Source organism: Neodiprion lecontei, chromosome 3, assembly GCF_021901455.1.
Source record: "Neodiprion lecontei isolate iyNeoLeco1 chromosome 3, iyNeoLeco1.1, whole genome shotgun sequence".
Lineage (NCBI taxonomy): Eukaryota > Metazoa > Arthropoda > Insecta > Hymenoptera > Diprionidae > Neodiprion > Neodiprion lecontei.
The window spans coordinates 22,305,847-22,333,272 of record NC_060262.1 but is presented as its reverse complement, the minus strand read 5'-3'; the positions used below and the strand labels follow the sequence as shown (position 1 = coordinate 22,333,272).

At 38.3% G+C, this 27,426-nt stretch overlaps 1 protein-coding gene and 1 long non-coding RNA gene across 2 annotated transcripts; one reads left to right on the top strand and one right to left on the bottom strand.

Moving 5' to 3' along the window:
- Nucleotides 1-449: 449 nt before the first annotated feature.
- LOC124293534 lies at nt 450-26,391 on the bottom strand. Its single transcript, XR_006903378.1, has 3 exons — nt 26,324-26,391; nt 13,292-13,396; nt 450-1,533 (listed from the first exon to the last, which is right to left on the bottom strand). It is a non-coding gene; the product is annotated as an uncharacterized LOC124293534 (long non-coding RNA).
- LOC107222874 (venom carboxylesterase-6-like) lies at nt 22,783-25,597 on the top strand. Its single transcript, XM_015662398.2, has 8 exons — nt 22,783-23,000; nt 23,100-23,406; nt 23,478-23,675; nt 23,773-23,951; nt 24,063-24,237; nt 24,326-24,661; nt 24,774-24,897; nt 24,971-25,597. The coding sequence occupies exons 1-8, from the start codon at nt 22,800-22,802 to the stop codon at nt 25,224-25,226; spliced, it is 1,776 nt and encodes a 591-aa protein (XP_015517884.2). The 5' UTR covers nt 22,783-22,799; the 3' UTR covers nt 25,227-25,597.
- Nucleotides 26,392-27,426: the final 1,035 nt, after the last annotated feature.

The window sequence follows — 27,426 nt, the reverse complement described above, 5'->3', positions numbered from 1 at the left end:
TGTTGTACCTTGGGATATTTTTCCTAGTTTCGGTTGTACGTTGGGCAAGTAACTTAAGTTACGTTACTTGCTACCAGAAAAATTTACCAACTCTTGACGGATTACGAGAGATTATTAATAATAAAAATAAAAATCCGTCCATCAAAACGACGGGTAATACAAACCACCTTTGCCACGTTGCAGGGCATTAGGTAGAAATAACATAATCGTACGATCTTTGTATTATTATATTATATTTTTCACTCGAAAAGTTGCTCCCTGTTAGATGGCGTTGGGATCACAATTTGAAAATACTTGCCCAGCGTATGAAATGAAAGTTTCTAGTTTCGTTTTAAAGAGCAGCTGTTCTAGGACAAGACTCACTAGCATTCATTCATTCAAATAACGTGAGTTCAGTTGAGAGAATTCTAAATGAAAAAAAAAATTGCACCAAGGTACAATAACCGGCAAACTCGGACACATTGAATCACTACTCGTTGAAGTACAACTCACAACAGACCACCACTTGCATATTACATTAAATATTTCATTTCAATATTTGTCGACACCTTGTTCTAAGGCGAGGTGGTGATGATATAGTATATTGTGCTACAAGTGCGAACAGTGGGTGATTGAGGTATGAGCCGCAAATTAAGCGAGGGCTGCTATCGCATGAGTATTAGTATGATCGCTAAGGACAGATGCCGAGTCCATGGCAACCAGCAGCCCTCTTCTGAAACATCACATACCACCAGATTGGCCAATTTCAAGTAGCTATAATCTAAATATATATATATGTATGTATATAAATCTATTTTTATATTGTTTTTTTCTGAATTTATTTTTCGTCCTTCTCCCGCAATCCTAGTTTCTTCTGGTGCCATCAGAGTCGCTTGGGTCATATTACGAAAATTATTTATTTATCAGTACTCGGTTCCATTTAAGACCCGATATTATGTTAACTTTTGATAAAGCAAGACCATTCGCGTTAATTTTATACATGTTATTTTTGAACAATTAGAACTGAAATTTTCCTAGACTTCTGACAACGACAGAAATTTGAAGTATCGACGTCAGTTTCGTTCGCCACTTCTAATTTTGTAGAATTATGCCAGTAGCTGCTCGTAAATTCTTACGTAAGGCCGTTAATATAAATACCGTTATCTACGATCCCTTCTGGTTTATTCTACAACCAGAAGTATCATTTCTAAACAACAAAGAACGATCCATCCTTTCCACAAATTCTCCAGCTAAAGTAAAACGATGGAAATCAGGTGCTTTTCGCCACGCATTGGTTCTGTGAAGAATCGGAATCAGGGAATAGCTGGCACGAGCAGGTGCAGCATGCCGTTCAGTCAAGGGCTTCTTGTCTTCTTGCTGGTCTCGCCTCTGCCAGTCCAGTAGACGATCAGGCATCGTGAGCCATTCCACCTGCCGATCACGTGATACTCACCTTACCTCATACTCGATTTGGTTTCCAAAGTAGGTACCAACATCGTTGAGTACAAGGTACAGGACTGCACGTTAAAAACGGGTGAGCCACATCCTCTGGATCTATAGTCACGGTTTAAAAACCGTTCAAAAAATTTCCAAGAATGTTATTTCTGCCAATTATGGTGAACCCGAGTGAAAAAAACATCCCTTCTATGTGACAGAAATGAATCCGGGAAAATCCCAATATCACAAGCGAAGATATGAATGATTGAGGAAAAAGTGTTTTTTAATTGGAAGGTTTAATATGATGTTTCAATAAAAAAAAATCTTACGCTGTAGTATAGTTATAGTATTGACAAGCATGTGTTGTACCGTAATTACACAAATATACTTTTATCCGCTCCAGACACGACTATTTGTAAACAAAAATCTGGAAATCTCGATTAGTAAAGAAGATGAGCCCAGTAACATCAAAATCAGATTAAAGACACCAGAATTCAATTTTCTTGAACGTTCGAATTCAAAACTTTTTTCAAATTCTTCTGATCTTTGTTTGGGTTATTCGCATTTCCTGGCAATCACTTCTATTAAGTAAATAGAAACGTTGTCTTATTCTTTTTTAAAAGGTCATTTTTCTTTTATCTTTTCACTCCGTCGGTGCGGCCAATTTATTCTCAATAACCTGGAACCGACTAGTATGGCCACACTTGAATTTCTGCATGCTGCTGTAACCGCAAGATTTAAAAAGGTAACATAAATGCACAGCGGCTCCGATTTCAGCAAAACCATCAGCGTGCATTCCTGCATATACTTATTTCCTTGAGTGGAAATTTCTACGTTATCTACTACTTATCTCTTACAATTAGTCACTGGCACGATTGAATACTGCAGAGTTACGATATTATTCATGTGTGCCGCATTTTTCCATCGCCCTTCGCTTGTTATGCTCACCCGGTGTTGGATCGTGGAGGTTATTTTATACAACACAAAAGACTCCTGTACCTGATATGTTCGCTTCTTCTGATCAACCCTGATAACAATTGGCTCGTAAAAGAAAGGGTGTAACTCCATGTCCCGGAATATATCGACCGTATAAGTAAAAGAATGCGTGTGTTTCGATTGCCTTAACGTGATCCTATCCGCGCCAACCTACAGATCCCATAAACCCCCTCAGAACGACGAAGACACATATTAAATTGGGCAGTAAAAACATTGTGTCCGGAAGTGAGAGAGTAATTTTATTGAAATGTAAGAAAGAAAAAATAAATGATTTAAAAGAAAGAGAATTAAATTGTATGAAAAAGGAATTGATAGTCAAGAACACGCATCTACGAAGATCAAAATTTATAAGTAGCATAGAGAGAGGATTGCAAAGGAATGAAGTATATGCCTAGGCCATATGTAAAGGTTTATACGAAAAATAATGCAAGTCCTCTAAACTCTAAGAGATTTGAGACATAATAATACAAACGTGAAAAATTAAATACGTAATCTGGATCCAAGATTTCAACTACCGATGACTAACGAGGTTATTACAGTGAGTTATCTAGTGAAACGATACACTGATGAATTAGATTTGTTAAGAATAGTTCTTTGTTATTCGTCGCTTCGTAGCACCGCTGTTTTAAAGGCTTGACTTTATCTTTGTATTCTACTTTATTCTTATCTGCACTCACGCAGCATTTGCAAACTCATCGTAAAATCAAATACTGACTGAATACCGAATCAGTGATCGACAAAATTGCAATTAGTCTTTTGAAAAATTACAAATCAGGAATATAATTTTTAATCGAGACAGCAATGAAATATAAATTATCAGGTTTAGAATTCGTAATTGAAACGAAATGCAGCATCGATTGCATTTTTATTTTATCGTTAAAATAAATGTAATATAATTTGTGAAATTTTATTTTACTCTTGTCGTTACGTAATTTGTATTTCATTGTTCTCTTATTACAAAATACAGATGTTGGACAGTTCTTATTTTAGTAACTTACTAATTATAGGATACCATTCTTTTTTATTCTTACCGACATACGTTAATTTAATGGGAAAAACTTCAACACAAAGCGGGAAGAAATTACTCGTTGAATACACAATAGTTTGTAAATATTTGGAAACGTTCATGTCAGCGACGAAACTTGTCTTGAATTTGAAAATGTTGTACATTTCCATATGGACAAAATATTCTATGACAATGCTCAGCACAAAGAACGGCAGACTTTGTTCGACGAATTTAAATAAAATTTTCATTAGGTATTCGAACCTGTCTTTGCCTCAACCCTTTATTCACCCGTCCAGTTTCCAACATTATTAGTTATTTGTCTGCTGCCTAATTGTTGGTAGTTCCTACTGATTCCGCTTACCAAGTTCAATATTTTGAATGGAAATTGCTCTTCCGCTACCGATACGAGTGAGCATCTCACACAGTTTCACTTGAATTCCCGAGATTTAATCATTCATTTACATTTTACGCACCGGAATTTCTACTCCTGATTTCACTGTACTGTGAAAATGCAATCAGCCTAGAGAAAATATATTACGAAACAAAAGCTTTTCTATCATTATATCGACTGATACTTTTTGATAATAATTTTCTGCCGACATTTTAAGACTGATTTATGAAAAATGTGCATATGTTTAAATTATACTCGAGGTATTTGAATAAAACAAACGCATACGTACGTACTACGTAAATTGACGCATATTGATTACCGCTTTAGCAAATACATTCGAAACTTTCCACGTAATAAGTTGCTATTTAATAGATGACGGTTAATGATGCTCTATTTTCAGGGGACTAAAACTGGTTTACACTTGTTGACAATAAACGTGAGACGGTTAATGTTTTGGAGAAGTCGGTTACGTTGGCAATGGAAAAACAGCCCGTTAAACGTAACATAACCCATTCGAATTTCGTATCGTTGAATCTATTCTGATTTTCCATTGCCAACGTAATCGACTTGTCCAAGGAATTAGTCGTCTCTGAATCACACACTGAGAAAATTTTCATTTGTTACAGTAACTAGAAAAATTGAGTAAAGCGGGTATCGTTAAAAAAAACCGTTGGAACATTGTTGGAATTGCGAAAAACGAGGTACGCTTAACCATTTTGCGCTATCGTCGATCCTTTTTTGGTAATTGCAACGCAAAATCAGTTTCTGAGGTTTACTCTACTTTTTTAGTCACACAAGGCTCTAACGTAAATTTATTGCAGCACAAGCGTTAAATTTTCGCAAAAGTAACAAGAAAATATAGTAAGAGTGATCGTAATGAGAAAGAAAAGTAACGGATACTAGACTTTCCGGTAACGGCTAGAAAACTAATTTTCATTTTCTACCTAGAACAATATCTTTCGATTGCGGTAAAAAATAATAATAGTCTAGGACCAACCGGTAACCGGAACTACAAATTTCTCTCACAAGTACAGTTGTCAAGTGTACCCGGAACAATGTCTCATGGCTTTAGTATTCAAATTGCAAACTCGCGAAGCTTTTTCTGACCTGAGATACATACCCACGTGTATCGCAGGCGAGAGTTTAAAGCGCGCATTAGGTTCTAGTGAATTGGAAAGCCGATGGCGACGCTTGTCCCATAGAGGTAGCTTGTATCCACTGTCGTCGAGAATGACGAGGGTCGACAGCAGGGATGGTACCGGACCTTTGACGATTTTCTCGACGGCTAGACAACAGGGGTAGGTACATCAGCGTCGAGATGGCAGGAAACAGGAGGTGTTATTAAGGAATGCCGCCTCATAAATAACTTCCGATCGTTCAAGCCACGAACATTTCATCCCGGTGCATCCGTGCTGAACGTTGAATGCTGGAAGCGGATGATTCCTTTTCCAATTACCGTTCAAGGAGGCTATCACCTTTTTACGCGCTAGTTTTTAGATCACTTGGAATAGCTGCTGTTGCTGCAGCAAGGCTCGCTGATAATCAATAAATATTTCACTGAAAGATACTAGTTTTGTTCCGTTTTTTAACGTTTTGGAATTCAAAAAATTCATACAGCACGTTACGTTGCAGCAAGTTCGCTGCAAAAAACTTTTGCAAGATTTTTAATGTTATAGTTAATCTACAGCGATGTTGTGACAACGTTGTCACGTCTTCGTCCGTGAGGAGATTCTGGCTAGATTGCTACGGGGTAATATTGCAACCATACAAATGGGTGAATAGTTTGATACTCACAATCAGTAAGAGTAACAAGATCGGACGCAATTGGGAGCGATGCAAAATGCTAATACAGCAACAACCTTCTTGTGAATCGGAATGAACAAATTTTACTCAAGCAAAATTCGCTTCGACTATAATTAAATATCCGAAATATCAAGTCTTAACACCCAATATCCTCACGATGTGATAATTGCACTATATGATTGGATTTGTCGCACGAAGCGTGATAATGAATTGATGGGCAAAATGGTACAAGAGCCTAATTTGTTCAACGATTCAACACGCGTAAAAATAAATTCAACGAAAAATTATGCTAATGGAATATCGTCTACATACCGACGTATAATGTAGAAATTGCAAAAAAAAATGTATCCTGTAAGTAACAAAAAAATGACTACCGCGACGTTGCAATTTCGCAACAATATTGTCGAATCTTATTTCGCAGTCGGAGATATCCAGAACATTCCATCAATATTGCGAGTATGATGCAAGATTGCAAGCTCCGTTCGATATTGCGGCAATATAAAATACTGTAAGGGAACAGAATACGATATCAGGAGAGCTGTGGAATTACTTTAAGAGCTGTTAAATTTTTATGAGAGAAGGTTTAGCGCAAGAAGCTTTCGAACGAACGTCAATTTTTAACGTTATTTGACACAATGCTTCGAAATTCACTAAGTACAATCGATCCAAACATGCGAGTAAAGAGTCGTTTATGAAACTTTACCGATAAGTCGTTAAAATTTCGTGTCAAAAGAAAAACTTTACTTTCTCCGACGTGTCCCTTCAGACAAGGCTGCGAGTATACCAGAAATTCGTTCAAATATCTGGCATCATTCGAATTCTGGGGCATTCAAGACGGAAAAAATATTACTATTGGCATAAATTTTCTCTATGATTAATGGCACTGTCGATCTAGTAACCCAGAGCATTTATACAGTAACTTCAACAAAAACCTGCACGCATATTTGCATACCAAACGTCGTTCAGTTTTTCAATCTCTTAATTGTCAATATTCATATACCTTTAATTTTTTTAGTTCTCAACTCTGAAATCTAGTACTTTTTTGAGTGTAATCAAAATTTCAATCCAATTTATGCTCTCCGTAATAGTACATACGGTGTTACTAAGGTTTCAAATTTTTCACATTCCAATTAACCAGCATGCGTTCTAATCCACCGCAGCAAGATTTTCTCTACTAAACTTCACCAAAGTTCACCCATCCTTGTGGGATGCAGTGGTAATTTGAAACCCACAATCGCTGAAAATAGCAAAAATTTTCTTTCCGCGAACCGAGCATTCGGAACTCTGATATCGAACATTATGCAAGTAGCGTAATAAACTACCTCCAAATATAACTTTTCAATCTTTACTCAGCACGGCAAGTCTAAAAGGATTTCGCAAAGGTACAGACGTAAAATAAACGGCGCAGGTAGCTTGCAGAGAGGTAATTGCAGCAGCGAAGAGACACGCGTAACTTTCCTTGAAGGCAAAGGAAGGCGTCGGTGTTAAGGGGAACGTGCAATGTAATAAAAATCTCGAGGTTCAAGCGCGCTGCACAAATATTTAGTTCCCAAGGCGAAATAACAAGAAGTTACATCGTCGCATCCCGGCGTCTAGGTACATGTCCGTGTTAATTGCCAACATCTGGTTTCGCCTAGAGTAGCTTGCACGTTTCGCGTATTTCATCCCCCTAACGAAGATGGAACTATCAAAAAAGGTCATCCTTGTAGTCGGCAGAGCCACTGCAGTATGTTGGCAGCCATTTTCTCGGAAACATCCAAAGGGGGAATAATACTGTTTGACTGAACCTCAACGTGTTCTGCTGTAATTGAGAAAAAAACTAGAATTTTCGATGGAATATTAGGCTTAGTGCAGATGTTATTTAAATCAATACGCATTTCAACGTCAAAGAAGCTGAATAACGATTGCTTAATTAATTACTCAGTCATGGATTCTGATACAGATAATTTTTTCCCTAGTCGATTACATTGGTAATGGAGAATTTCAGCGATCCGGTCGATCCGAAAATAGCTAATCAGCTAATTCTAACCGGCCAGACTTAAAATTGGAGAAAATTGAAAAGTAAATGAATCTTTCACCTTTTCGTTACGAACTTTTAACCAAAATACCACGTAAATAGATGTTTGCAACTTACAATCAGACCCGTTTTTGAGCGAACCTAACTTCAATATTACTGAATAACGTACTAACTACAATTGGGAAATAATACGCATTAAGTTATTCGAAAATATTCTGCGCTTGGTAAATTTCTTTGAAAAGTTAATCCAAACAAGTATCGGGATTTGACGGATGTTTATTTTTATTCTCAGTTTAGCTGATTACACTGGTCTGCAACAAAATCCTCCTTCAAAAAACTATGTCATAAATATGAAGATTTTGATGCTTCGAATCTGTTCCCGATTGCCGATTTTTTCTATCACGTCTCAATTTTTCGATATGAATTTTTTTCCGAAATATCATAAATTTAGGTTTTTGTTTCATTCGTTTTATGCGTTAACATTATAAACAACGTATATACGTACGAAACAGGTTTTAGCCAGTCGTAAGAGAAAGGAGGAAAATGGTCAGCAGCAATGCTTGCTGATTTTTGTTGGTCGATTCGCCGAGAAACTTCAATGGAAACGATGGAAAGAAAAAAAACTACAAAATAACTTGAATTATATTACCATAATAAGATGAATATACTGATATTTTTATAGCTTGTCACTGTAAAATTAGTATTTTTCGTTGTGAAACTTAGACCGTAGTCTTTTAGTCTTTTTTCACTTTTTTGTAATTGTTGTTACTTGGATCATATCGCTTTATAATCAAATGAACATTGTATTTAAAATCTATGTGCTGTATTTATTTGCATGTTAAATTCCGTGTTTAGAGCACCAAATACGATGTTAACATGCGTGAAAACAATGAGGACAAAAAAAATAAATTTTTCTTTGCAGACCAGTGTTATTATTGACTGATCAATTTTTTTAGATCACCTCTGACAACTGAATAACAATAATTTTGTAAAGTGAATGTAATGAAGTTTATTTCAGTTCCAAGTTCAAATCCAAAAGGTGAAAAATGCATTTGCTTGCCGATTTTCTAGGCTTTTAGATCCAGCCGACCAAAATTAGCTAACCATCAACTCAATCAACTACGCGAGTTAACCAGCAAACTTTTTTGACCGGCTAATCGTTTTAGCCAGCTAACTTTGAAGAAATTAGTCAGATTAACGGTCCTGGCCGGCCAAGCCGGCTAAATCTCACAGCACTATTATTTATCATCGAGATCAATCGTACAAATGCGCTTTAAGCATTGAAAGAATATAGTTCCTTCAACAGCGGAGCGAAAATGCTCGTTTTCACGAAGGGTACAGGTTAGATTATGTGATCAGCTAGCGATATTTCAAAGAAGCAATTTTCCAGGGATGTTTGCAAAGCACGCTGTGTGCACCAGGTCCTTTGAGACCCGCAACCCTGTTCCGCGAGGCATCGTGAGCTACGATTATAATCAATGCGCGAAAAGATATTCCGCTCTCGCAGAGCCGAGCTCAATTAACTTTAAACGAAGCGTGAGCAAATATAATGGCTGTAACGTTCGTACAATAGTTCCTGCAGCTTTTGAATAGTTCGAAAATCCAACGGTAGAGATTTATTGGCGAGAAAAATTAGCCCGTTACAAAGTTTCAAGTCCCGGAACGGTGCTCAATTCGCTGGTTGTGTGCCGTAATTTCATGAAATGTAACGTCCCTGAAGTGGATAAAAAACAGCTGGGTTCCCCCTGAGATATATCGGCGTCGTTATGCTCAATTATCGCAAATCATTGCCTCGGCACTATTCGGAAGTAGCTTTCCTTGGTAATATTATGCTAGAATTCAGCACGTTAACCCTCACCGAAGAAAATGCCGCGGAGCTTTCAGGGATAATAACGATTATTTGAATTTGCATACTCGTCTTGGATGATTTTTTTTTCAGGATAGAACTTTTTAATGTCCCGGTCTCACGCATTTATCTGCTAGGGCAAAATTTGTATACGAAATATTCCAACACAAACATTCACAAATTCTCTTTTCCCTTAATTGTAGATTTTGGCTTTGATCGGTTCAGTACTTTTATAATTATTTAAATACTTGACAAAATTTCAAAGAATCAAATAAAAATAAGGATATCTTGAAAATGGATGAATGGATTTGAATGAAAATTGGCTAATCACGCATCTGAGGTCAGATTTGTAAAATTTAAATTATTCAATAAGCTGAAGAGAAACTAAAAACATTTGAATTTTTATGAAAATTGGTACTCGTTGGGTGGTTGGGTGGCTGATCACGACTCTGAAGTCAAATTGCAAAATCGAAAATGACAATCCAATGTGGTGTAAAATTCCGATTCACGAAAAACATCCATCTTCGATTAATTCAACTACGATATTTAGTTGCATTGAAAATACGTTTCATCGACATAACAGGTACAGTCGGATAAGTGGCAGTTGATTTAAACAATCCTTTGCCTGAGTTATACAATTAAAAATGTTTGTATTTATTTGACTTTTTATCTCTTCGGAATTCGACGGGAAATTTTGAAAAAAAAAAAATGTTTGTAAAATTGTTAAAAATTTTTGATAAACCGCCGATCAAATACACGCCGACACTTTTCAGAGCTTCACCAACGGCCGTACGGACCACCCTTATAATATAAATATAATCAAATTTCAACGCTGGCTGATGCGATGGGGGACAACCATCCCTCCAGGAGGTCAGATCTAATTTTGGTCGACCAGAGTCAGGGCCGTTTGGGGTGCCGGGGGTGCAACGTGGCACGGCGTGTCATATCGATATTGTAAATAATTGATGAGTTGATTGCAGCCCGTCGAGCGTCGGTCACAGTTAGACCGGCAGGGCGTGAGGGGGAAGAAAAAATATTTCCCGAAGCCGAACAGGAATGTGAAATTTAGCTCACGGTGAGGGCGTAATTTCAACGTTCGCTGGCTGTATTTTTACTTCTTTTTTTTCCGCACATGGTTCTGCAATTTTAGTCTTCGATACAGAGAAGAAGGCAAAGCCTGCATCAAGACTATCAAGGATCTCGGATGGCTGCCGATGACGTTGATTAAAAAGTATCGGGAGTTGAAAATAGCCGTATTTGGTGAAAAAGAAATGGACGATGATTTTTCCATACGATTGATCGCCTTTCCGTTTCCGCGTTTCTTTTTCTTCTCCTTAGACTTTTTACCTTGTCGACAAGAAATAAAAGTCGGCCAATTACGACCGAGCAAACAAATTGGCCGAGTTCAAGCACGTGCTGTGAAATAATCCATTATTTGAAACGATTCTCGCGAGTCTCTGTGTTGCCACGACGTTATAAAGCTCAAAACGAATTCAGGGATTCTAGGGAGATGTGTACCTAAAATATTTTTTCAGAATTATAGAAAAATAATGAACAAATTATACATTCACTTTCTAATAAGGTTGAAATGAAATTCGAATTACATTTGTAATTAGTCGTTATTCTCGGTTCAATTACAACTTTTGCGAATAATTGATATTACTATTATTATTCCTGTCAATTGTAATTTTCAAATCCAATCAATATTTTTGATGCAATAAATTACTGCATTAGGTATAAAGTTTCTTACAAGTGAGTATCTACGGCAAAATGCGAATGTGTACGGAAGTAAGTATTAATTATTTACACGTATACTGACACATTTTGTGTTCCATTTTGTTTTAATTACAGAGTAAACTTTCAATTTATACTACTTTTTCATAGGCCGTGATTATGAAATGAAACGTTTAATCTTGAATATAGTGAAAGTCCTTGTTTATTCTACTTTTGTGTATTCAACCGAATACAAATTGTATATTTGTGTTTTTCAACCTCTAAAAGTTGACGCAGATGCGACCCTTTACCGATGACTCGACCGAGAAGAAGAAATTGTTTATCGATTAAAGTCTACCTTGAGTTTTTTTATTCGACATTTCATTCCTGTTGTATTCAATTCATTTCACCGTTTTGATTTGATGTCTTTCCTTCACCGTTCAACTCTTCGTAAAGAAATGAATGTTCACCATGCTTGAGTAATTTTAATTTCCTAACAGTCACAGTACGCTTGCTTCACAGTATCAGCACGGACGAATGAATAGTGCTCCATTTTCAAACGATTTGTTTGATCTTTATCACTGGCAAACGGCAACATCGTTGAATTTACGTCGCATCTGGGGAAGAAAAACCCTATTTCAGATGATGAGAGATCCGTTAACTAGTGGAAGCTGCCATTTTGTTCGTTAAAAATAAAGCCTATGATCATTGGCAACGGCACGAGAATAGAATGCTTTATTTTCGAATTGTAGCCCAATAAAACCCGTAAAGATATCCTGAACTAAAACAGATTCATTGCAGCTCAATATTCCAATTTAGATTCAAAATTAGTATATTGAAATAAGTAGTGCTACTCGTTGAAATTTGCACAGCCAAGATTAATTTTACGGGGTTCTCGTCAGAGTTTGATCGACAGCGATTGATATTTTCTTTTTCGATAGCGAAATGAATAATACACTTCGTTTCATCACCAGCATTATTTTTACAAATTTGAATGTACCTTTTAATCATATTTTGATGCTTAATCAAACTCAAGGTACATTCAAATTTGTAAAAATAATTCCGGTGATGAAACGAATTGTATTATTCATTCCGCTATCGGAAAAGAAAATATTAATCGTTGTCAATCATATTTTGATGCTTAATCAAACTCTCGCTAAACTCAAATAGAAAATTAATTCATCCGGTAGAAGAATCGAGGAGTTATTCGCTTAGCGCAAAAATTGAACGGGCTAGAAATTTGTGTAAAAAAAAATATAACGCAAGAAATTTGACGATGTCTGTTTCTGAATCAAGAATAGAGTAAGAAAGTAATTAACCATTCTATAAAGATTTTGTGCAATTTACGGTCATTTAGATGACCCAAAAATATCTAGTTCAATTTTTTTAGCAACTGAAGGACTATAATCATCTAGTGTTTTAAGAGAACGAATGAAGACGATCTTGAACGGCGTAATCGTCTTATTGATATTTTTCCCTTTTGATTTCAACGTTTTCACAATACACCTATTTTTATAAAAAATATCTATATAACAATGCCTAACGTCCCTGAATATTAGACCCATTCAGTATCATCTACGTATTTAAGGGATTGATATACTCTTTTCATAATATATTCCAATCTTCATCGTTTCATTTCAAATCAATCTTGTATTCTCCTCTGAATATCTTTTATCTTCCAACCGTTTTGGGGAACATTTATCTACGTTTACGCTAACCTTGTAGTGAAATAATATTAACGGCAGTCTAAATCCGAACAGATTTACGTGCACGTGCGTACCAGAAGGACCGTACCAGAAAACGACTGGTATCCTCTCAATATGACATGGCAATGGTCGAAGGATCTTTACAATGCCTTTTACAGTTCTATCTATTTGTTTTGTCAGAACTTAGACGAAACTGTTACGCATCGAGCAACAGTCCGTTAAGACAAACCAGATGCCCATAAATCACCTCACGATATTTTCGGACATGCAGGAACTGGCCTGCACGTGTAGTGCAATAAAACCTTTTATCCTTCGAGTGGTGGTTGTTTGGGCATCGACGACCCAAGGCTAGAATAGGGTATCTTTGTACACGTTGTGCAAGTACGGAAATTCTTACCCTCATCGGTGGGAAAGGCTGAAGTTGGCGTAACTAATCCAAGGCGAATAAGAAGGCCCAAAATATCATCTCAACGTACGTAGATCTTCCTTCTTGGTCCTCGTTCTGTTAAAAAATGGATGGAAAGAATTAGGAAACACCGTAGAAAACTACACGCTTAATAGTGAACTCTAAAAAACGTTTCCCAGTACAGTTCGTACACGTCATCTAACCAGAGCAGACCATAAGAAACCTTTCGATCAGCCCGTTCGAAACCATCGTCTGAACAGAGTAGTTCACAGAATCTCTTTGAACCGAGACAAGTTAAGTAACTCTGAAGAAATTTCGTACCTCTCTTCTTAGTGAATATTATCATTTTAATAATACTGGTGCAAGGATCTTGTTTGAAAAATAATTAAGGGCCCCCCACTTCTTTGTCGCCCTATGGCCTCTACGCCTTTAAATTCGACCCTGCAACTAACATTATCCAATAAAATATTCATTGAGACAGATCTAATTATCTAAGTAACTCAAAAACTAACAGTTCAATCGAATCCAGATGTTGATGAGTTCTTAAATTAAAAGATCAGCGTCAGTAGAGATCAAAATCGTAAGAATCCGTTCATTCGTTCTCGAGATGTATCGTTGGACAAAAAATTGATCACACACCCAGCCATCTGTCTAAAAATCGTTCAAGGTGATCTTCTAACCTTAAATCGTGAAGATCTGGTGAAAACTCAACTTTTCATTTTTGGGATGATTACAAAGGGGTTACACGGGTTTGGAAATGGAAAAAAAATCCATTTTTATTTATCTAATAGTACAATATGTCAAGAATATTATTCCAAACTTTCGAGTCAATTGGAGTAAAAGTCTAGGAGAGAGATCCTTTTGAAATTCCTCTCATTAAGCTCGACCATATCTCGTTCTTTTCTCAAAACTATATTTTCGAAATGTTATTCAAATTTTTTACACGTCTTCTAATTAGCATCGTTAATGGATATATCTGCTGCCCCGAGTCCCGCTCAGCGACTTATCGCACCGAGTGATAATTTCTGAATGATCTCTCGCGCCGAGCGCTCCGATCCTCAGCTTGATCGCTTCGATTGCCGGTGGCGCCCTCTGATCGCGATACGGATTTGTCGCGTATTTTCCACGATAAAGTCGACAACAAGTATTGATCAGTGATCGATCGAAGGATTTTCTTTTCTTCGATCGCAATTTATTTTACAAGGCAATGCAAAGCGTGGATTTCACTGAAAATCGCACTTTTCTGCATCCAACTCTGCCAAAAATTCAAATTTCAATTTTTTTAACAATCTTCAATTCAATCACGAGCTACACTTACCTACTAACAGAAAATATTTAATCTTTTGATTTCAGATGAAGCTGTCGGGAGTTATCATGGCCACCGAAAGGATACTTCTTTCCAACGCGGCTGAATTTTCGACATTTTTTGATAAAAATTTCACAAAATATTGTTCGAATGTTGTTCTTTTACATGCTTAATAGATCGAAGAAAGTAATTCTTTCATAAAGTAAAGTAACTCCTGAAGGAAGCGGAACGAAAAGTGGAAAGTTGAAAAAAATGTTGAAACGACGTGTTTGTACACTGTGTCTGAATTATCTGGAAATAGGTATTCCTCACATGCGAGCCACAAACCTCCCAGCTACTCCGGCTCAATAACGATGCACCGTTGCACACGGGATACCAGGAGAACAGCACAGCTCGGTGCATCAGAACAAGTAGCATCCCGGTGCAACGTCGTTCGCCTGCACTTCCGCCTCCACGTAATAGTTATATTCTTTTCTGCCCGCGAACTAAATTAAGTTCCGTCTGCATTTCCTTCCTCTCAGCACCCCTTCTTTCCGCTTTCTCTCTCTCTCTCTCTCTCTCTACCTCTCTAAAAGCTCTCTCTAAAAGATACCAAAATAGCAAAGAAGAAGAAGAAGAAGAAGAAGAAGAAGAAGAGAGTAGCGTAATTGATGAAAAAAAATGTAAAGAATCCTTACCTTCCTACACTGAGAGAAATTTTTACTTCCGGTTACCGCTCAGTCCTTAACTATCTTCATTTTTTAGCACAAACAAAAAATATAGTTCTCTAGGTGGAAAATGAAAATTAGTTTTCTAGCCGTTACGAGAAAGTCTAGTATCCGTTACTATTCTTTCTCATTACGATCACTGTTACTATATTTTCTTGCAACTGTTGCGAAAATTTAACGCTTGTGCAAGAATAAATTGACGTTAAAGCCTTGTTTAACTAAAAAAGTAGAGTAAACCTCGCAAACTGATTTTGCGTTGGAATTACCAATAAAGGATCAACAACAGCGCAAAATGGTTACGAGTACCTCGTTTTTCGTAATTCCAACAATGTTCAAACAGTTTTTTTAACGATACCCGTTTTATTGAATTTTTCTAGTTACTGTAACAAATGAAATTTTTATCAGTGTACAGCATGAGCTCATTAACCTTTACCAAGAACAGATTAGGATTCTTTCCCAAAATCATCGAGACAGTATAAATTCTAGCTGCAAAGTGTTAGAACTAACGAAGGCAATGGCACGACGACTGCAGCGACAACTAACTACTATAAGCACTAGAAGTACTTCTATGTTCTTTGGCAAGTGGCCATATCTCTATTCCGCAGGGCGCACATTTTCCTGATAACACGAAGAGTGCACCTCGAGATAACCTTCGACGTCTAAAGGGTGTAGTCTCACATTTCGATGCCTTCTTTTAATAAATTTTTTTTCGTAGTATAATTTATTCAACAATTTCAAAGTTTGTCCATATAACTTTCATCGATCTGAAGAAAAAAAAAAAAAAAATTATCAAAACGTACACTTGTCGCTATTTTCTGAAGCACTATGAAAATTACTTATCAATATTTAATTCATTGTTTAAACAATTCAAGTTGAAAAAAGGCAGAACATTCCAAAAGTTCGGGCCATTAAATATATGTATATATTTTTTTTTCATCGAATTTACATGATTCTCCTTCAGACGATCGTGAAAAATGTAATTTTTCATAATCTCTGTTTTTTTTTTTTTTTTCAGACGCGTGAAAGTTGAGATATCGTGCAAGCCAGATCTTAAAAAGGTAACCAGGAAGATTTACCATCAAAAAGGAACAAACAAATTTTCCGTGTTGCTTTACAACTTTCTCTTTTATGTGTAAAAAATTTTAAATTATAGCAAAAAGTCATTGAGATGTGAGACTACCTCCCTCATTAGGTTTGGAAAATATTCCGACCCGCGTGACGATGAAAGACACCGTACTGATTTACACAGGGTGTTTCCAAGTCAACATCGTAGCATGTCAATTAACTACTTGCACCGCATTCCATCAAATCGATTTCCGTAACAGTTGACTATGCAAAGTGCAAACACATTCATGTCCCGCAGCTAAGATCGTGTAGCGTACTCATTTAATCGTCAAAGTTTTGGCTGCCGCGTAGCGTCGAGTTTAGGATAATTCGATGTGATTAGTACAATAATTGCCAGCCTAACCGCCACGTCTTCATCGTGAGAGCGATCGTTTACTAGCGTAATTATTTAATCGATTTACACGTGACAACGGTCGGTGTAAAGTTTTGCGGCAGCAGCAGAGTGCCGATTACTGGCAAATTTTAAGTGAAGAGAAGAAGAAAGTGTTTTTAAAAAAAAACGGGCATGTCGATGGATTTGTGTCGACCAATGGCTTAAAGCCAAATATTTGTAAGTAAGGAGGACCGGATACCATAAAGACAAAATAGTTGGCCGATATCAATGCGTTCACTGAAGTAATCACCGGACCTCGAAATACAGCACGCGTGTGTTTTAGAAGAGAATATTTACCAGCGGATGTTGCGTCCAGGTTCTACTATATGTATATGTAGACAGTTGCAGGATAGAGTAAATAATTGGTTTCTGCTATCTGACAAGTTCAACCCCGAAGTACAAACTACGGAAACAATTTTACGGAAGTCGCGAAAAATGTCAATACGTTACAGTTTTTCAGTTATCTCCCGCACTGCTTTCAAAATTGTCCTCAATATTTTCGTCACAAATACGACAAACTGCCGTCAAAAAGCTGCATGATATTTGCAAACGAAAACTTTATCGGCGATTTCCATAGGAATTATGTAATTTTGTCCTTCGCTCTCCAGGATACGTGAGATGTTTCTTCATAGCAGTGAATTTCAAGACAAAGATCTGTGCAAAGATCACGTGAAAGGAATGCGACTTTCCATTATCACTGCACGTTTTACGTGTGACGATCAGTTCCGACACATGTAGATGATGGTTTATAAGATAGTTTATCTTTGAATTCTGCGGAATAATTTAAATTACTTATCCTGAATTAGCCAGTGAAGCGTCCAAAATTTTCAGATTATTCGAAGAGTGAACCCACTTAACGATCAGTATCACGTACAAGGCCTCGCAAGTCTTTATCGAATGTAATCCTGAATACGGAGAGTTTAATGATATAATTTACGTAAGAAATTGGTCTACACAATGCTTCGAGACCCCCGCTTGTTTCAATTGGCTGCGCAGATTGAAATCGGCAGTATATACCTGACAGTAAGCAGGAAGTATTGACGGCCTCTGAGTAATTTCCTCGTACATTTCATAGCCACTGCACAAAATGCGAAAATCAAGGGTTCGAAGAGGACAGATGGGTTCAAATCCACATCTGTACCTCGACTATGGAACCTTATCAAACCCCGATCGTGAGCAGCCCTTACCTGTCTCAATCTTGTCTTTATATTCTCCTGGACCAGTTGCTGCAGTGGGCAACATTCTTTCTATCGCAGTGTTAATCACACCATTTTCGCATTTCTCGTCATAAGTATGCGTCAGTGTAAAATGTACGTGAAGCTGTGAGTTAAGTAAGTCGATAAACCTGTAATTATGTATACGGTGTACCTCTAATCGTGGCCTCTTGGTAGAACTTTGATTGGAACTCTACGAAGTTATCACATTATAGTCTGTATTAGCAATGATCTAGATAACCAAATGTGTCTGTGTAAAGAGTGAAAAGTCTCTTTCACTTTATTAGTTCGATTCTTATTGCCCCTTCGACGAACACTTATCGAGAAGGATTCCTTTGCAACAAAGTTACTGTAATAATTGTTACGTCACTTCGTGAATACATGATGCTATCTGGCATGAGTAGAAGTGTGGCCATAGGGTAAGTTGCTGTTGTAATCTGGTGTGCATATGCCCTATAATCTCATGTGCCCTTTGTTATCTTTTGTAATCCTACATGAACCTTGTAATTTAGGTAATCCATTGCAATCCCTTGTATTCCTCAAATCATCAGTGTAATCCATGTAGACACTTGTGATCTTTTTAAGCCAATTTATGATGGAATGTTGATATTTTTGAATCTTCAAACGCAAATGAAGAAGGAGGAAAAGAGCAATGATGATTAAATTCGATATTGGATGGGCTGAAATTAATCTCTTTGATCAACAGGTATTTTCTCACCAGTCGCTATCGTTGGATTGAAATATCGATGGCTCTCCATCCATGTTGAGTTCCGACAAGCTGTTAGCTGATTCGTAAAACCCCTTGGAAAAGTGGCGAAAGCGAACGAGAACTAAAGGCGGAAAGGCGGAATTGAATTGCCATCAACTGTCTACGGCTTCGGTCTGGTCTTGAACATCGTTGCGCGGAACACAAATATCATAAAAAATGTCCTCATCGAATATTTTTTCGTCGAGAAAAGTTAACTTTTCTGCTGAACTTTGTTAACCCCGAATTAATATTAAAATTTCATCTAGACGCTGCAATATCCAAGTGATGTATTAATACATTAATCTGTGAAATTTACTATCAGTAACAATTATCGATTGTCACTGCATTTGTTTCTTACAAATTTATCAACCTTCTGCCGTTTTGCGATACTCGATAAAAATAACTTATTCATACGTATCTACAACACTGTTACGGTAAGCAGGATATTCGTGTAATAATTTGTTCATAAAAATCACATAGATTCAGTAATTAGCCTGAGATCCTATAACGGTTTGTTTCCAATACGATTCAATAATAATTAGAAATAATTTTTGCAATGTCGAAACGTTCGTCTACGACATTTGGTATTATAAAACCAGTTTTAAATCCATTTCAGGGAATGAAAAATCTCAAGTAAATGAATAACAATAATCATCAAACGGCGTGGAATTTCACGTAAATTTCGACCCATCCAAGAGTTTCAAAGAAGAATTTTTAAAAACTTCGTACATCAAATCGATGCTAATACAATATAATCGGATATTCGACTATCGTTTAGCTTACTAGTCATACGACTAGCGTATCGTAATAAGCACCGATTACCATGCACGACGAGTGTGCGGCGGAAGGAAGCGGTAGTAACGTGTTCCGGAGCCAGTCAATCGGTGCCACATGACATCCGCGCCTCTACGATGCTTGAGGAACCGCATGCGTGGCGTCCTATTATAGATCATAGAGTAAAACCCAGTTTGTTTGGGCCAGCTAGAGGCTAGACAAATTACTGATTACAATTGCAATTTGTAATGAGATAAAAAAAAAAAAATAACTAACTGTCAATTACGATTGTAATATGTAGAAAACTTTTTGACATCTAGTTACTAATCATATCTGCAATTTGTGTTAAAATTTTGTTCAATCATAAGATACAATTGTATTTAGTCTCGATTTTTTTCTAGTCACTAATTGTAATTGTTGTTCCTGTCTAACCAACCATAGTGCACATGTGTATATACACGTATGCAAGTAATACGTTTTTTTAATATGTTCTTTACCTCCGTTCTGAATATCAAGAATAATCGTATTTCGTATCAATAAAACTATTCCACATGAATCCTGTTGTAATAAAAGCATCCTGCCCGAAATCGTTTAAATAGCAATATTAATTGTGATTTTGGTCGATATCTTTCTTAGTTTTAAAATAGAATTATGACCAGCACCAAATTTTTTTACAATTTAAAATAAATAAAAAAAAAAAAAAACAAATTTCAAATGTAGATTCGAAATTACGTCTAAGAATAGTTTGCTGCGATGTCTGAATCGTTGGAATAAAGAAATAGCTTGATTTTATCAATTGAAAAACGTATCTCAGTTTTACAAATTATTGTTAAGTTGACCATAAATTGTAAAACGCAAAAATAGAAAGGTGTTATTATCTCAGCATTGATTTCGGAAAGCACTACGTAGTAGGCATACAGAGACGGATGATGTCATTCTTTCATTACATTCTTGGTTGGTTTCCCCGATAGTCGGCAAAAATTTCCCATATGCGTTATCTTCACATTGCATCACCGGATGGGATTCGTATGGACGGCAACGGAAAATTTGGAGAAGACAATTTTTGGCTCTCAATCCCTTTTCGAGAGAATATACCAAAAACCGTAAATGAAACCCGTGTGTCACTTAATTAAAAACGTGAAGTTTGTATAATGAATTACAATATAGATAAGATCATTCAACGTTCAGTTGATGGAGTCCATTTTCAACCACTAGGAAAACTTATCTTGGAATCCCGTATATCTGCCTGCGTCAGTAATCTGTGGTAAAACGTTATTAACGTCACTGTTGATTAGAGGAATAAAACCTCCGTAGGATGCGGTCTGAATTGTTAGTTATATTTATAGACTTCAATCGGAGCTGCGCCAACGTAACAGATCGTGTCGGAAAACTTGTTTCCGGAAGTATTACATCGTTCCGGTAACTCTGTTACCCTAGCACGAGCCGAGTATAAAAAAAAATACTGTAAAGATCTACTTATTGTGAACCAATAAGAGAATTTCGAATGTAAGAGGCATCACGGAAAATTTTTCTTATTACCTTCATCGGTACAAGGACTGTTCTTGTTAGCCCGTTTCGTTTTCCATTTGACGTAGATGACAATTTTGGTAAGAACATCTATGAACGCGAATTAAATAATCCAGATTGCAATATTGGCCAACTGAATTACCACGGTTCGTCGATCATAAAAGAAATTGCGTTTAAAATGAATTCTTCGAATTTTAATGTGCAGGGTGTCCCAAACGGTCCGGGACGCAACTGAATAACTTTAATATTTCGAGTCGTGACAAAACATTGGGTGCTGCGGTCTAGGATTTTTTCTTGACTATCTGGTCGAGACTTTGATTTTGATACAACTTTTGGCACTACAAATCTTGACCTCTGGAGGTAATCTCAAGGTCAAACACTCGGCTTAGAACATGGACGAATCACGATGTAGGTTCGTGTAATAAGTTTCTGAGGTCGCTAAAAGCGAATTCGATGTTGGGTTATAAAAATTAAAGATAGCAGATGCTTTCGCCGACCTCAAAAACCCATTACACGTTCCTACATCGCGGCTGGTCCTTGGTCTAAGCTAGTGCTTACAAGTGGATCCAAATTATTCGGATATCCGAATTGCTCGGACCAAGTATTTATGAAAATTCAAATACGAATCGTTCAAGTATATCCCGGTGATTCGGATACCCGGATGTAAGTAGAATCTGTATAATTGGAGTATCTATACGGATAATTAATATGTCCAGAACAATTGTTACGGGATTCGCAAGAGAATTGCGTTTACACCACAAGTTTAGGAAATTTCAAAAACAGTAGTGTATTTTTTCAACACAGTTTAGTAAAATTGTGAGTAATCCGTGAAATTCATACGGAATGTATGGGAATTCCACTTTGCTGTACGGAAATCGTACTCTCGATCCATTCGGCGTAGTAAATTTATAGTCAATTCGCATACGTTTTCATAAGTATACACATAATAGTAGTTATAACCAACACGTAGCTGTAATATTTGTAATACGTCAATCTTAACACAAACCCCGTACGGGAAACCGAACTATTCCTATTATTTGGATGTTTGAAGTATCCAAAGAAATCAACTGTTCCAACCATTCGAATAGTCCGGATAGTTCGGGTACTCGAGTCCGGATATCCGAATTTGAAGCATTGAACCCGGTAAATCCGGATCGTTCGGATAATCCGGATACCCGAAAGAGAGGCAGTTCTCGATCATACTATTTCCGAGCGAAAAGCATGAGCCCCGTTGTAAAAAGAAATCAGCTTGGCCTTAAAATGACCTTCAAGGTCATTGTCGAGGTCAAATCGAAGGTCACGACTTAAAAAATTCGTTTCAGAAAATTCTACTGCCTTAGTACCCCAAATTTTTTCTGCGACTCGAAGTATTCATGTTCTTCAGCCATGCCGGAACTCTTAGGACATCCTGTCGAACGTGATAAGTAAAGAAGCAATCCTTCTGGAAAGATTGTTAGCGGTTAGGATTAATGCAAAACGCACGTTGCCGAGACGCTTGCGTACGCGGATAAACACTGGTATGGATTTCCCGATATTTCCCCGTGATCCGTAACTTTCGTGAAAATACACTTCTAGACGGCAGAAAAACGACACTTCCGTGACGGGAATAAGATGACGCTTATCAAGCAGGACATGGAGAACCGTATATATACATATATAGAGTAGAGCATTATTGCAAAGTAGTCTATTCAGTAGTAGACGGTGCTCTGCGAAACAACGAACACGATGAAGCCGACTATTGCAACGATGATTCTGCTGGGATGTGCTCTTTGCCTCACGAGAGGACAGAGGCGTTCGGGACCGGGAGTCGTTACGCCGTTGGGACTAATCATAGGACGCTACAGTATTTCGAGTGGAAACCGTTCGTACGCAGCTTACGAAGGTGTACCTTACGCCGAGCCGCCGATGGGAGAGTTAAGGTTCAAGGTGAGTCTATTTCCGACGCCGCACTTACGGAACTGTTCCACGGTATCGGCGCACTGCGTGATACGTGATTCTATATTCCAAATTTTCACAATTACTTAGGTCGCAAGACCCGTCTCGCCGTGGCTGGACGCCTTGATCGCGAATCGAGTCAGTTCGACTTGCATGCAATACAGTCTCATGACACAACTGATGGGTCCAAGCGGAATGACCCAATCGGAGGATTGTCTGTACCTCAACATCTACACCCCGGTTATGAAATCCACGAACGCAAGCAAGCCGCTACCCGTGATATTCTTCATTCCTGGAGGCGCGTTTAGATCCGGAAGCGGCGGCATGTACGGACCCCAATACTTGCTTGACAGAGACGTCGTGCTGGTCACGATTAATTACAGACTGGGACCACTGGGTAAGTCTTGGCTCGCGTCAAGTTTCTTCGACAACGTTTGAGAAATTCTACAATTTTCAACGTACGTTCAGGATTCCTCAGTACGGAGGACGACACGGTGCCCGGGAACCTCGGACTCAAGGATCAAGTAGTCGCGCTGCGATGGGTCCAGGATTACATCGAGTACTTCGGCGGGGATCGAAAGAGCGTAACGATCATTGGGCAAAGCGCGGGAGGTGTCAGCGTCCAGTATCACTACCTGACGAACGTCACCAAAGGCTTGTTTCACAGTGCGTATAACTGATTCAACGACTTGACGGAAAAAAAATCCAATCTCTGCCGTCCTCTTTCGGATCGTTTAAAACCATATCACTTCTTCTCTCTTAGGAGGAATTTCGATAAGCGGTACTGCTTTGAACAGCTGGGGTCAGACCAAGGGGTCTCTGGAGAAGGCCAAGAAGTTAGCCACGATATTAAAATGTCCAGATAACGATGTCAAAGTCATGGTGAAATGTCTGAGAACACGAAACGCGAGCGACATCGTCAATGCAACGAGCCAATTTCAGGTAAGTGGAACACAGCGATCGGCTTGTGACCATTCGAAAAATTCTCGACGCGACTTTTCGCTACGGAATCATACTGTTAGGTCTCGTTATCATACGTCTATGTAACATTAGGGATGGTTGGACAACCCCTTCGTTCCTTTCGGTCCGGTGGTTGAAAAGGGGGTCGCGGATGACGAATTTACTTTCATCGATCGTCCGCCCATCGAATCACTCAAGTCCAAGAGAGTTCAGGATCTACCCTGGATCACGAGCGTCGTTAGCGAAGATGGCCTCTTTCCGGTAGCCCGTAAGTCACGCGTTCGTCTGATTGTAAATTATACGATGTAGCGATATGCTTTCGCCGTTGTTAACAATTCTTGATTTCATATTTTCAGTGCTTACGGCAAACAAAATGCAGCTAAAGGATCTGAATGACAAATGGGAAACGATCGCGCCTTATTTACTGGATTTCAATTACACCGTTCCAACGGCTGACCAAGCCCAGGTCTCTAAGTCGATACGGAAACATTACTTCGGAGACAAAGAGATCAGCAATTTGACATTCCGCAGGATCATAAAAATGCGCAGCGATCGTTTGTACTTCTACCACGCCGCGGAAGCTGCGGAATTACAAGCACGAGTTACAAAAAGCCCCGTCCTGTTTTACTACTTCTCGTACAGAGGAGAGCACAGCGTAACCGAAGCTCTCACCGGCAAACGAACGAACTTTGGTAAGTTTTCATCGAGCAGAATGAAGAGCATTATTATCGTTACGTAAAATCTTGAAATTCTGTCGCGAATCAAGAGCGTCGCTAACAAATTTTTCTTTCACGCGTTCCGAAGGAGTCAGCCACCTCGATGACTTGGGATACGTGCTGTACACGTTTTTCAACGCAACGACAACGCCCAATGACCGAAACATGCAAAAGAGGCTGATCGATTTGTGGATGTCGTTCGCAACTAACGGGTGAGTACGATACGCCTGACGCATTCCGCCGGTTATCGAAACGGCATTGACAGTGTGTTACATTATTCTTCAGCACGCCCAAGGTAGGACAGAATTGGGATAGAGTGGAAAGCGACGCGGAGGCGCTACGTTACCTTCACATCGCAAAGCACGACGATCTTTACATGGCCGGAAACGCAAACTTTGGTGAGAGGAAATTTTGGCACTCTCTCGGGTTTCAGGAGAATCACGATTCGAAGCTATGGATTCCTCAGAACGAGTATTACAATTATCTTCTCAACGGCCAATCGCGAAAGGATGTGATCGATATCGTGTTCAACGACGTATAAGGGTTTACGTTTAGCCAAAAATTTTTAATGACGATTAAATATACCTGCTGTTTTCGTCGCGTCGTTTGTGAGAATTTGAAAATAATATTTAAACGAGTATTTATACAGGTATACGTAACGTAGCTAAATTATTTCATGTTTATTGGTGTTTCAAGAAACTTAACGATACAAATGTCTAAATATGGAAAGCAGGGAAGTTTCCTGTGTACTTCAACTGATTAGTACATGAGAAAACGGCTTATAGAACAATAAGTTTTCGTTGCATGAGTAACGTTGCAACAGCAACCTTAACTTTAATTATTTATGTACTGTGGAGTGCAATTTCAAATATCCAAGAAGTTCGCTCGTATGTATTGTATTTATATATTTATCCTATTTATTGACTAAATAATAAACTTTTTTGTCCGAACGGTATCAAATGTTTGATTTCAACCCTCAAACGCGCGTACGAATTCAGAATCCGATTAATATCGCTCGAAGGCTGTTCATCGACCTTACGGTTCTTGCGAACCTATCGATCAAAATAAATAATTGTAAGCAAGTTCGGCCACCAGGTTTATAGAAATTCACAAGAATATATGCGAATCAACATGCTTTATAGAATGATGCCGTGAACATACGTGGTACCATTCTTCCAATTGTAATATTTTCTACAGAGAGAATCGTCAACACGGTCGTACCACAGGGAGCAGTAACCTTCCCGAGTTACGACGAGTGAACAACCTTTTTTCCATAGGTTCTTTGATAGCGGAAGCCATCGCGAGTGAAAGGGTATGAAAGTACGAACCTCCGTGTTTTATATCGGTACAATTGCTTCTTCACCTAGCGTATCTTTTGTTAAAGTCTTAACGAACCTCCTCATTTCGCAGTGTACGTATCAATAAATTTGACCGATCCCTTCCAGCCTCTGGGAATACCCTGATGTTTCATTTTCGTAATGGATACATCGTGGAATATTGTCAGTAGTTGTTATTGATTAATGCCGATGTAATAAGGATCATCACCAACGAAATATCATTCGATTGATTCGTTATCTACGTCTGTCTACTCCAGAAATTATTACTGTTGATAAATTTCTCTCATAGTCACTTACTTACTCAGAGTCTGCGTGCGTGATTCAAGGAGATTGAGGACATCCCTGGTCATCTTCATCATTCCACCGAACCTGTAACTGAAAATGTGCATATCAGTATTATTTGTAACGCGAGAAGTTGCTCAAGCTATTAATTATTACAATTATAACACATGTTATGTAACCTCACTGTACAATAAACATTTCATTATCATTCATGTTTTTGCTTTAACGAGAATCAAGTTAGCCTCCTCGGACACCCATTCGGTACCACACGATTGTGTTTTCGTTTCCTGGCCGAATGCAGAATAGGATTTACTCCAGAATCAACAAAGTTTGAAATTTCGATGGCACGACGCCATGGATCAAATTTAAAACCGACCCGTTCAATCGTTCAGTAAATATCGAGAGCACTGGCGGCTGTCTGGTAAAAACGGTCCAGGGAAGAAGAGAAAGTTGTGTTACTCCGACAAATTTGACAATTAATATCTCCGGAATAACTCGGCGCATTGTAATCAGATTTATTAACCGAGACAATGTGAGTCGGATCTCCTGATCCTGTGAGTTTGATCGGAAAATATTCACGGCTTTCGAATGTAGTTACATAGGGGCACCCAAATGATGAGGACGAAGACAAGAGCGGGGACTGATGGCAGCTTGGCAACATCAACAGCGTTCCATGTGTTCCCATAAGTTATCGCTTGCGTGGCACAATGCTTATGGCTCTTATCCTGAGGGAAATAACCCTGGAGCGCGTTTCGCGGAGGGTTTTTGATTCTTTGGAGCCGCTGCATTCGTGCGTTGCAAATATGCAACTATCGCCGCGCCCAGGGACCGAGATTGGTGGCCCACATTTTCAGACTAACAAAGAACACATCTTCCTCGTTTCCATTTCACAGTTTCTACTGAACTAGGACTCCGGGCAAACAACCTGTCTAAAACAATGGCGCTGTACTCGGCTTTGTTTCTCTGGACTACTGGTGGAAACTATCATGGAATTCCGGCAGTGCTCAATTGCCGGATAAAAATAAACTGAAGGGAGAAACGACTTTTTTTGAATCCGAATATCTCAGCCGATCAATGTTCATTGTTTGCTTTTTATCTCGGACAATTATACATTCAACCACA

Excerpts from the sequence above, each read along its gene's own strand:
- LOC107222874 (XM_015662398.2), top strand. The coding sequence starts at position 22,800 with ATGAAGCCGACTATTGCAACGATGATTCTGCTGGGATGTGCTCTTTGC. Across the intron at positions 23,407-23,477 it reads TTACAGACTGGGACCACTGG|GATTCCTCAGTACGGAGGAC; the intron begins GTAAGTCTTGGC and ends ACGTACGTTCAG. Across the intron at positions 23,952-24,062 it reads ATGCAACGAGCCAATTTCAG|GGATGGTTGGACAACCCCTT; the intron begins GTAAGTGGAACA and ends ATGTAACATTAG.